This window comes from Sceloporus occidentalis, unplaced genomic scaffold (genome assembly GCF_023333645.1).
Source record: "Sceloporus occidentalis isolate IW3139 unplaced genomic scaffold, rSceOcc1.0.p SCAF_6, whole genome shotgun sequence".
NCBI lineage: Eukaryota > Metazoa > Chordata > Lepidosauria > Squamata > Phrynosomatidae > Sceloporus > Sceloporus occidentalis.
This window is the reverse complement of record NW_028316986.1, coordinates 27,626,793-27,639,126: the sequence shown is the minus strand read 5'-3', so window position 1 is coordinate 27,639,126 and position 12,334 is coordinate 27,626,793. Positions and strand designations below refer to the sequence as shown.

Here is a 12,334-nt window from a genome sequence, read left to right as displayed (position 1 = left end):
TCAATTTATGGAATGGCCTTCCTGATGAGATCCATCAAATTACCAATCTAGAAAGCTTTAAAAAAGCCATTAAGATGGATCTCTTCCGGCAGGCCTTCCCGGAATAAAATACTCGGCCACAAATAAGACTTCCTATCTAGTGATCTCTGCCCATGATGATCATTTTTTTTGGATTAGTTGGTTTTTAATGTGTAGTTTTTGATCTTATACTGTTTAATCTTGTTTTAAGTGGGGTACTATGTATATATGGTTGTATTTTAACTTGTACGCAGCTTTGATTGCTTGGCAAAAAGCAGGATAGAAATAAAAAATATTATTTATTATTATTTAGATTGATGTGTTGAAGTCATTCTGCTCTAATCTTTGTGGCTTAACCCAACCATAACCAACTTTATACAGACCAGTGCTGACGTGACAACCTATCTGTCGTTTAAAAGCAGAGAAAGCTATGTGAGGACTGTATATGGATGTTTGTTAATATCTCATCCGTCATCCCAATGCACCTTTATACAAATAGCATATACAGTGTGAAACATCATTATGTCTTTTTCGTTTTGGTGCAAGTGTTCTGTATTTACCTGAAGCCTAGATGGAGTATCATTTGTTTTAATTTCTGTGCTCTTTGTTTTAGTAATTTGAGGCTTCTCTTTTAACTAGAAATTATGGAGAAAGCGGGTGAAGAAGGAATGCCTGATCTTGCTCATGTTGTGCGCATTTTGTCTGCAGAGAATATCCCAAACTTGCCACCAGGAGGTGGTCTAGCTGGCAAGTGAGTGCAAAACATCATTTGAAATTCTTAGTTATAGTTTTGAACAAATATGTTTTATTTTGTAACTTAAGCATTTTCTATTTTTACTGAAACGGTAAAAGAAAGGCTTACAGCATATTGGCCCTTAAGTGTTTGAGTTGTTTAACATAAGCTTTTCATTTCTTCTGTATATCTGAATGGAGAGAAATAGGCCATGTTTGTTCATGTATGAGTATATTTGCCTTTTCTTTGCAGCAAGTTTAATGCATAACATGTATTTTCCATTTCCTTTACAACTAGTTTACATATATAACATGTGTCTATAGCTCTTGTGGAATCATTAAATTTATTATTTGCAGGCAGCAACCATGAGTATTACATTCTCCCCCTCCATTAAGCCCTGAATTGCATTTTACCTCATAGCTCTGGGTGGCAGGTAGGCTGAGAGGCATGGAGCTATCTGTCAAACCTACTCAGTGATCTGAAGAGTCATTCTGTTCATTTAACAAAGGTTATTAATATAGCTGTCTGTTGCAACACTGTTTCAGAATGCCAGCTGAGGAGCTAGAAGTATTGAGTGTCCTCCATGTATAGTCCAGAACAAGGTTGCTCAGAGCAGCCCTCACAGCAGTATTCTAAAATGAATACCTTACACTCTGAATTTACTATAGTCTGGACTTGCAGCCTGTTTAGGAGTTGGAGTTTATTGTGCAAAAATAAAGAAAAACATGAAATATTTTTGGGATTGGAAGGGAAAAATAGCACATGTTTTTAGCAGCACATTACATTAGCCATTTCTGGGTCTGGGGACAATTACTTTCATGTCAAATGAAATATCTGAAGGCATTCCTGCTTCATACTAACTAAATTTTCCTTCTTCACATTAAGTGTCAAGCTATTTTTCCTTGTTCAACTATGTATGAAGAATTTATATAAAGATAGTATGATGATGGATTTTTTTTAATTCCTCTTCTAATTAAACAACATAGAGTTTGCCCACTTTTAAAGCAGCCACACTCTGGGTCAAATTTTTGTTGAGGTGTCTTTCACAACTCCAGAACACCTTTCTTGTCACTCACCACCAGCTCACATCCCATCAATTTGCTTGCAAGGTTGAGATCCTCCACTCGTCATAATTTTACATCAGATTTCATTTTCTATTTTAATTCCAATTCCCCCAGCCATTTTGACTAATAGTGTGTTATGTTAACATATTTCTTTATATTAGAGAAGCTGCCCAGAACGTAATTTTATAACTTTATCTTTATATAGGCGAAATATTATTGAAGTTGTTTATAACAGGCTGAATCCACACAGAGACAATGATGGGGTAAGTACTACATTTGCTTGCTAGTTTTCATTAAGTCATACAAGATATATATTTTAGTCTGAAGGATGATGTAAGGTTAAAAAGACTCCTTGTGATGTCTCATTCTGGAGAAGCTCCTTTTAATACAAGCTGCTGCTATTGCTTTGTACCAAACTTCAGAGATTGCAGTATAAGGATGCCTTGAATGCTCTTTACTTGTTTGCACTCAATAATTAAGCGAAGCATATTTTACACATTTTCGTTTAGGACAGGAATGGGAATCATGTAGCTTTCCATGTGTTTGTTGGACTTCGGCCCCCAGTATTCCTCATCATTTATTATGCTAGCTGCTACTGGGAGTTGCAGTCTAATATCATGTGTAGGGCCATGGGATTCCCAACATATGTGAGTAAATTTAAGTCAAGATCTTGTATTGCAGGGATGGAGTATAATGCTTTATTCCTGAAGCTCTGCACCTCTTCCCCTTCACTTGCAGCTTTCAAGACTGGAGGCGGCGGGGTGGTGGTGATTAATTGCTGTGGTTAAGTGGCTGGGAAGGGTGGCGAAGAATGAGACAACCAGTTAGCAGAGACTGCCTTTCACCTCTCTAGCCAGAGAAGGAAGAGGAACTCGGTTGTCTTTGCTTTGCCTCACCTCTGGAAAACTGCACGAGAAGGGAGGAAGTCCCTGCTGCTTGGTGGTCATCCTCTATGGTCATTGCAGCACCCACATATACCCTCTTGGAATTTTCCACTTGCCAGAGGAGAAAGGTTTTGGATGAAACACACAGGGCTAATAAATAGCCCCCTGAGCCCCCTTCAGAACAAGGCATACACTTGTGTAGCGTGAGGTTATGCCCACATATTGACAGGTTTCTCTCCCTGGTGTCTCATAATGCTGATGTTAGGGCCACTTTTGTTTGTTGATCAGATGTTCAGCGGATCTTCCAGTTTTACTTTCTGATGGGGAGAGTAATTCATTAAGAATGATACATCATAAAGAGGGCACCACTTAGGAATTAGCTATATTTTACACTGGTTTTTGCTGAAAATAGTACAGCAAGAGAATTTAGTCAAGACCTATGTGTTATTTGTAAATATTACATAGATGTTCTTTTTCAAAGGCAAGGAGAGTGACTGTTTTTCTTCTATGAAAGTCCTTTGGACTTTCTCATGTCCTATAATAAGTAGACTTTCAATTACACCACTGCTGTTGCTACAACGTCTAATAATAATATAGTAGTTTCAAATGTACATCCTGGATTATAGTTGTGGCAGAGCTAGAATCTCCTCAGAGACATAAGTGACACGACAGGCAGGCTTCCCAGGGATTGCGAGTTTCTTATTGTTTGAAGCAATGGCAGTGATCTGTATTAAAAATAATAGTGTCAGTTTCTGACTGCCGGACGGCTGACAGGCTTTGCTGTTGTTTATAATGCTTTGCTGCTGCTTTACAGAACCTGAATTTTTTTCTTGGCAGTTTATATAAAATCTATTGTGGGGAGCTCTGTTTTTTGTTTAAATCAGTCTCCAAACCCATATTCTTAGTAAGTTTGCAAAATTTAGCATACCACATTTACATTGTTCCATGCTGTGCCGTTAGGGTAAGCTTGCTGACTTTACTGTGTGACTAAAATAGAAAGGGTGTTTTGAGCTACATATGATGGAACCATAGCAAAGTATTCTGGGCCCAATGTTGATCTGGCATGCTGTGTGCTGTTTTATTTCTAGTGCTTTCACGGGTGTTATGCTCCATTAAACCACTCTTCATGTATGCATATTAATTATAAATGGTTATAAATGCAGAATAGATTATAATTTTATGAAAGTTCTAAGAAGTGGCTTTCTTTCTTTTAGAAAGTAGGTTGTATAATTATATTAATGTGAACAGCTTAATTAAAATGTAGTAAGAGCACATGAACTGTAGTCAGTGAAATAAGCATTCCTAAGTTTGTTCATTTTTTAAAATAAAATAAAAACCTATATTCTGCATAGGATCTCAGCTGTAGTCTTGAAATGTAATTTTAAAGTTTTGTAGACCATAGGAAAAAACCACATACACACAGTGGGTGTGTTGCCTGAAACGCTGGAACTGTGGGACTCCTGGTTTGTCTTGAATGAACTCTGCTAGTGCACACTGATGACACCTGCTTGTAGCCCAGCAGTGAAACAAACCATAGCACTCCTTTGCTTTACAGTTTATTTATCGTGTCGTCTGACAATGGACAGTTTCACCCCTCTGGTTTGTTCCCTCCCATCAGAGGAGAGAACAAAGCTAAAAACCAGTGCTGGATTCTTTCTCTGCATTGTTTAGGAATGAACAAACTAGAGGCGGCAAGCTGCCCATTGGAAAACAACACAGTAAACCATATTCAAAGCAAAACTCATTGGTTTGGTTTGTGGCTGTATATTAGCTGCAGTTTACATAAGGGGGAGAAGCTGAATACTGCCTGTTTATTACAGGCCGGTTTGCCATGGATGTCAATGTCATACAAACATGTATACATACAAATATGTGTGTTCATATTTTCATAAGTGGTGTTTAACACCAGTATGTGTGACTGCATTTTTGCATTTTAAGGATATATATGTTTACACCTTCCCCTTAGGTATTAGGGATGAAATGAATTGGAGCTCCTTATTTCTACTTTCATGGGTAATGTCAGCATGTGAACATCTTCCTACTTTTCCCAAAGTACAGCAAACTGCCTTAAACTTTCAGAGCTTTGGTCCATTTAGTTCATTATTGACTGTAGCTACTAATTTTGTATCTTCATGGTTTCAAGTAAGCTCTTTCACAGCTCTAACAGAAAATGCTAGGAACTGACTCTTAGATGTTGCATGCAGAATACATGCTCTCCTACTGAGACGCAGAGCAGAAATAGCAATTTCCTCCCAATGTGGGTTCTGATCTACATAATAGCATTATTGGACCATCCAGTCCAATAATTTCTCTGCTTTTTGGACTGTGGTATCTCTGGAAATCTGATTGAGTGTTCCCATGTTACTCTAAATTTCTAGATTTTGTGATAGTAAATAGAGCTGTGGTAAACTTAGAATGAGCCAGATGGAAATTTGGAGTGTGTACAGATTTCCCAATTCCTGATAAGGGTTTCAAGATCTATCCTGCTACATGGAGTTTAACAGACTTCTCTCAAATGCTCGTTCTGTTCTTATTTGCATGCTGTAATGGCAGCTTACTTATGTTAGATTTAACATTATGTTAATATATCCCCAGTTTATGCTTGGTGCTTTCTAAAATAGGATGCTGCTATATCCTGCAGTATTAGAATTGTTATTACTTGCAGTGTTCAATCCCATTGTCTAAGATATAATACAAGGTCATAGCCTGTCTGCATAATACTAGCAATTCATATATAAATGTATGCATTTCATTAAAATGTACCCATTTTAGAAAAAAACAAGAATAATTTTCCAGAAGAAATATGTGTATTCACCAGAATACCAATTTACTAAGAAAACTAATATTCTTGAGCTATTCAGAATGTCCTTGTCTTATTTGTTCCAGTAGCTTTCCTTTCTTGCAATCTAACTTTCTGCTTAACTTAAATTTTTTGTGACTCCTTTGTAACGTGACCAAATTCTACAAACATAATTTCTTATTACAGTTGATCATTACAAATCTGATGCCTTGTCAGATGCAAAGTAAATGCATGGCATAGTGTTTTCTGTGTAACTCAAATCTAGGAGAAACTTCAGTCTGACTTTAGTGACTGCTTTGAAGAGGTAGTATTAATGCTTCACTTTTCCTGAGTGGGCTGCTTGTTGTTTTCAGTGATGCAGTACAGTGATAGTTGTTGAAATTCCCTATAACATACTCTTTTTAGAACTAGATGCTTGACACAACTTTTTATGTACCTCAGCTCATTTTATCTTATTTTTTCCCCCATTGGAACAGAAAGTTCTGCCTTTATACCAATTCAGGTAACTTTATCCATCTAATGTGTGTAGGGCTGGGAAACTGTAACCCTATGGCCACATTCACGCCACTCGAGGCTGTCTTTGAGGCCATCAACTGGCCAGAAAAGTTGACTCTCCTCGAAACATCCAGGAGAGACTGTTTACCTTTTATATTGGTAAGTGCTCCCCACACTATTAAAAATGAACAACAACCCCCCCCCCCCCCCAACAGAGGTAGATGGCTGGGGAGGAATTTAGACTTTTTGGCAGTTTGTGTGGCTCCTGCAGGCTCCATTGAACAGAAAATTGCTGCTCCTCCCCTCCACACACACACACACACACACACACACACACACACACACACACACACTGCACTGGACCTAGGTCATTAAGGAGTCCTGGTGGCACAGTGGTTAAATGCTGATACTGCAGCCACAACATTGTAAGTTCAATCCTAGAGGAGGGCTCCATGGTCCACTCAGCCTTCCATCCTTTCGTTGGTTGGTAAAATGAGTACCCAGCTTGTTGAGGACAATTGGCTTACACATTGTAAACTGCTTCACTGATAAGCAGTATAGATATGTACTTGATACTGCTATTGCTAATGTCTGTGTTGAGAGTGGCCCTTCTGGAGGGTTTCTATTGAAACTTTCTGAGACTTTCCCGTGCAGTGCTTGTGCTCCACTGAACTGTGTCCTCCCTATTAATCTTGGCACAGTCAACAAAACAGGAATATTGTACAGCTAAGATAAAGGTAAAGGTTTCCCTTTGGGGTTGTCAAATCGTTACTGACTGTAGGGGGTGGGGCTCATCTCCGTTACTAAGGTGAAGAGCCAGCGTTGTCAAAGACAACTCTGTGGTCATGTGGCCAGCAAAAACTTCACAGAACTCTGCTACCTTCCCACCAAAGTGGTACCTATTGATCTTCTTGTACATTTACATGCTTTGGAACTGCTAGGTTGGCAGAAGCTGGGATTGGTGACAGGAATTCATTCTGTCACTTGGCTTTTGGACCTCAAACTGCCAACCTGTTGATCTTGCAATTGTCAGAATCAGCACCTTGCTTAGCCACCGCATCCCTAGTTAGTTAGGTCACCTAAAACTATGTAGGGTAGCATTCCATGTTCTGGGTTTCAGATGTCACAATATCTCAAGAAATAATAGTATAACAGATCTTCCCTTCCCACCCCACATTCAAAAACATATGAAGGTGAGATTGAAAAGGTAAGAATGAAATTCAAGAAAGTTACATGGGTGAGGAGTGCAGAACCCTCTCTATCATTTCTTTTCCAGACTCTTTCTTTCCTGAGAAATCTGTTGAACCAGTTCTCCACATGTTCTTTATTGCTTTTAAAAACATGTTCTTACTCTTTCTATGTAATAAGATAAGATACATTGTGAGTCGCCTTGGGTCCCTTTTGAGGGGAAAAGGTGGCATAAAAATGACATTAATAATAATAATTCCATGGCTTATCAGAATTAAAGTTAATTTTTCACTTTAGTGTGCTGTAAATTTTTAAACTATGTTTGTTTTAAGTGTTGTAAATTGCTTTGACTCCAGAATGAGGAGTCAATATCAATAAAAAAGCCATGGTGAACCAAAGTGCTGTCTTAGGTCAGCATCCTGTTTTACACAGTGGACAAATGCCCAAGCAGGATATCAGAATAGTTGTCTTCTCCCACAGTTTTTCCCCTGCGTCTAATACCCAGAAGCATATTGCTTCTTATCTAGGAGCAAGATGTAACATCTTGACCATCATGGAAACCTTATGCTCCATCAGTGGGTCTGATGTCTTTTAAAAGCTGACAACTTGGTTTTCACTGTCTCTACTGGTAGCGAATTGTGTATTTCATTTGCTTTGTGGAATACTTTTTTCTGCTCTGAATCATTTATCTTTATTAAGTGACTGGCATTTATCTTTATTAAGTGACTCTGGGTTCTCTAGGAACACTTTGAAATCCTAATCGTCAGCAGGACTTAAATGAATTATGGAATAAAAATGAGTTTTTAGCACTGTCTCTCAGAGAACTAAGAGCTCCATGTACTTTTCAGATGTATTAGCTCAGACCTCTGAATGAAGTATGTGGTATTCTTATGAATGAATGCAGTTGGCAGTAAGCTTTCCATTAGCAATTTCATATGGGTCATTTGATTACACCTGAAATATATTTCTGTAAAGAACTTAAATGGCAACTCATTTTACTTAAGCTGTTCACAGTCTTAACGTTGTATTTTAATGTGTTTCTAAATATCAGTGATGTATATTTTAATGCTCCAAATTATAAATGATATCCAGTCATCTACATCTGACATAGGTGAATATCATTGATGTACATTAGAGGGCTGAATATAAAGACTTGGTTCCATATTTTTCTTTTTCAGTACTTGTAAATTTCCATAAATATAAAAACACTCAATGAACATCTGTAAATATTCTTGCCAAGACACATTAAGACTAGTTGAAAGTTTTATTTCTAGGTCATAGCTTGTCTATTATATTCAGTACTTTAGAAATACTTCAGGCTTTAACATCTGATTCTGAGGTCTTGAATCTTAAATAAGGACCCTGGCGATGCTGCAGAAGGTGGAACACAGGGAAAGTTGGTGGAAGCTTTGAGACAAGTGAGAATTACTCATAGGGCGAACTACCGCCACCTTCTGGAGGACGTGCTGATTAGTTACAGGCTAGCTAAAATGCAGGGAGAAGATTGCTCTAATGCTGAATCAGCTGCAGCAGCCTCAACTTCAGATTCCACTGATGGATCCAGTAATCAAGAGAAAACCTCCAAAGCAGAATGTGAGCACCAGCTTGCTGAAATGCAGAATGCTAATGAAGATTCAAACATGAGAGATGAACATTGTGATAAAAAAATGTAACTCCATTTTTCAGAGTTGACTTGATGGTTTAGCTATTATATCTTCGGTTTCTTTGTATTTGTTACACCTTAGAGACTTAGCTTTTTTCAGTTTTATGTATCTAGACTACTCACTTAAAAAATGGTATTCTGTGTGTTTGGGGGGAACTCTTTTCAGAGAACCATAGCCATTTATGAACTGTAGCTTGCACAGCATTACCACTGCTTGTCTTCTGCACACATGGCAGGAAGCAGAGTGCTTTTATGTTTGTAGAGACTGGTGAAGAGGTTTGTGTGGTTTTAAGTCTTGATAGTACTGAGCTGGAATATGATATCCTAAAAAGAATGTCATGTTATAAATGCGTGCCAGTGATGAAACACATTACTTTTATGGTTTTTTAAAATAAATTTTGGTAGAGCCTCAAATTGTGATCCAACTCTAGCATTTATGGTTTGTGATTATACCTCCTTTTCTTTGATTTAATATAGTTATGTAGATATTGCATGAGTATATTTGACTTGTGAATAGTTCATGTCAGTAACATATTAGTTTCTTTAAGTTAGGGCATGTTATCTTAGATATTAAAATATGATGTTTATATTAGGCTGTAAATTTAGACTACTTAGTATGTACACAATTTTCTAAGACTGTATTGAGAATGCACACAGCACTATGTATCCAGTGGATAAAATGTACTGGCGATTAGTGTTTAGTTTCATGAGTTATTGTTTAAGACCAAATAAAACATGTGTGGAATAATATGAATGCATATGGACTTTATTTTAAGCAGCTTTGGTGGTATAAGCTGTCACCAAAAAGAACAGCAATAAACTATGTTTAAATATTTATCATGTGTTAAGTTTTACAACATGTCAGAGTGATGAAAGTCATAATAATCAATTTCTAATTCAATTGATGCAAATGGATCCAAACAGAATTAATATTGAATTTACTAGGATTTTTTTTTCTTTTTATAACCCAGAAAACGATATAAGTGATAATGTAAATAGCTACGTATTTTACCTCTAGATCTCTCCTTCTCAGATGTGGTTGCTGCATCTACTTTTGTGTTCTAAAGCCTTTAACTGAATGTCCACCATTTATGCCAGACTTGCTTGGCCACCGTTTCAAGTTTTGTTTCTGACAGTATGTTCTACCACTACATTACTAGCCTGCGACAGAAAGCAGTGGCAGGAATGCTGCTTCTATGAGGTTGTAAGCCTCACATGAATGAGGAAATGAGTACCAATTTCTTCTCTTCTGTGGATGTCTTTTCTAATTTGCAGTTCAGGAGAGTGTGGATTTCATCTTTCTTGACGTCAGTAGAAGACTAACAATTTTCCTCTTCTTTTCCTGTAGGGTGCTGGCGATCTAGAAGATCCGTGGTAGCCTTACAGATCTGCTAATATGCTTTTGAATCAGAAAAATGGGGAAAAAAACTTTTAATCAGTTTTCTTCAGTACAAGGGAAAAATTCTGGTGGATTTCCAACATTATGTGAAATGGGCAGAAAGAAATTATTAGGATTTTCCATCATTTGTTGATATTTGTGTTTTCTGATATTGCCACTCTTAGCATTGCCTGTACTACAGTATTTTTACCAGCCTTGGGCGTATTAGTTACACCTTTATGGAGCCTGAGCCCTAAAAACCAAGGAAGGAGTAATGCTGGGAGCACATCACTAAATGTACATAAAGTACCATGGGATTGTAGTTGTACTCTGAAGACACACTATGGTTTAACAAAACTTAACAGTACGTGCACACTTGAGTGCAAATAATTGTAACGAGACACTTACTTCACCTTACCAAGATGGAAGGCTTTGCAGCTCTGGGCTTGGAAATCATTTCAGTTGGGCAATATGCTATAGGATGTGTATTATTATTTTTTAATTTTCCAGTTTTACCAGACTGTTAGGTTTTCCCTACAGTGCCCAAATTGTGATATGTTGCCTATTGCTTGCTTAAGATAAGGTGTATTTGGCAATAATATAAGGAGATTTTAGGCATCTAAAACCAATAAGAATTTTACGCATGTGTATAACACATCCTTAAACTCTTGCTAGAAAAAAAAAAACTTTTTAAACCAAACAACTTAATTTATGATTAGTTGTATTTGCTTTGACATCTCACTCATTGCTGCAAGTTTTTTAATGCTGAATATTTGCCTTTATTATAATGTAAATTGTGATTTTGTTCTAAATGTGGTTTTCTATAGTTTTTTTCCTTTGATTTCTATCAGCTTAAAAGAGAGGTCTTGTGTAATATGGGTATAATTTTTAATTGTTTGCATTATTTACAAAGTTCAAATGATCACTTTGAGATTACTATAAATACAGCTAAAATTATCTATTTTAAATCTAAGAAAATATTAGAGATATTTTCATGGGTTCAGTGACCTTTCATTTTATAAGCAATGGGCATGGTACAGAGTGGCCGTCATGTAAGGTACTTGAAGATTCTTAGTTTAATTCTATTTTTGCAATAACCTTATTTTTTTCTTAATTCTTTTGAGTTGTGCATGTATTGAGTCCAGTTAATGCTGAAAGTGGAGAAGAGTAAAGTATTTATCTAAAAAAATAAATAAATAAAAGCTATTGGGGAGGGGAAACAATGAATGTATCCATCTGTACATGATTTACATGCTGTGGATGCCTTGTAAGCATTTTCCTATTTGTTTAAACTGTGTTTCAACGAGGATGTAATTGCCCTTGTGTGTAGTTTAAGCTAATGACAGTCATCAACTGGTTTTGTGTGAAATAAAATTCATGGTATTTTTCTGTAACTTTCCCCCTCCTATATACACACTTGAGTGTAAATCCATGTACACTCAACAACCTGGTGCCTGTAGCCAGCTTTCCCAATCATTTGGTTCATTGTGTATCTGATTTGGGGGGGGGGGTGTCTAGAGAGGATTAATGCCACAATATATTTTATTTATTCATTAGATTTTAGCCTTGTAAGTTAAAAGTGTTCTAAATGATGATGTTAACAGGTATTTGTCCCCTACTGGTTTTCTTTGGGGGAGGGAGGGGTGTTAAAAGTTAGAGAATGAAGAATGCAAAATGGTTTATTGTTCAGACTGTCTACTCTGGTCCAATCCTGTACTGATAGTACCTTCCCAGTATGATATTGTGATGTTTCATACAATACAGTGAACATAACCAACTTGTTATCTTCAATAAAGGATTGCTAAAACAGTGAGAGGTGCTATTTTGTCGGAAAGGACATAGTGACAAAAAAAGTGTTTGCTTCTAGAATTGTAAATATTGTTTGCTTGTTTGTTTTTATTTGATATGTATATTCCTGTGGTCTTTGACCTATAAGAGCTTAAGAACCTATGTCTGTATTGCAATCTTTGGTTTAAAACAACAATTATCTGTTGGTAGTGCACATATTAAGACTTGTCACTTTGAAATTAATTTGGTCCAAGATGTTATAGAGAAAAATTGAACTGCAGATGAAATAAGCAAAAGGAGGTGGTAGTGCATGGTAACATGTT

The 12,334-nt window shown here is 36.9% G+C and overlaps 1 protein-coding gene across 2 annotated transcripts in view; it reads left to right on the top strand.

The window, feature by feature from the left end:
- Positions 1-12,036, top strand: part of PPM1B (protein phosphatase, Mg2+/Mn2+ dependent 1B) — a 63,721-nt gene extending 51,685 nt beyond the window's left edge. The window contains exons 5-7 of one of the 2 annotated variants that reach the window (XM_089529169.1): positions 658-769; positions 2,021-2,078; positions 10,194-12,036. In XM_089529169.1, coding sequence (XP_089385295.1) covers positions 658-769; positions 2,021-2,078; positions 10,194-10,223 — 200 coding nt within the window. In that variant the 3' untranslated portion in view covers positions 10,224-12,036. Of the gene's footprint in view, positions 1-657; positions 770-2,020; positions 2,079-8,540; positions 9,575-10,193 lie in introns of those variants that run through there. The other variant, XM_089529168.1, reaches the window with a different exon arrangement.
- Positions 12,037-12,334: the final 298 nt, after the last annotated feature.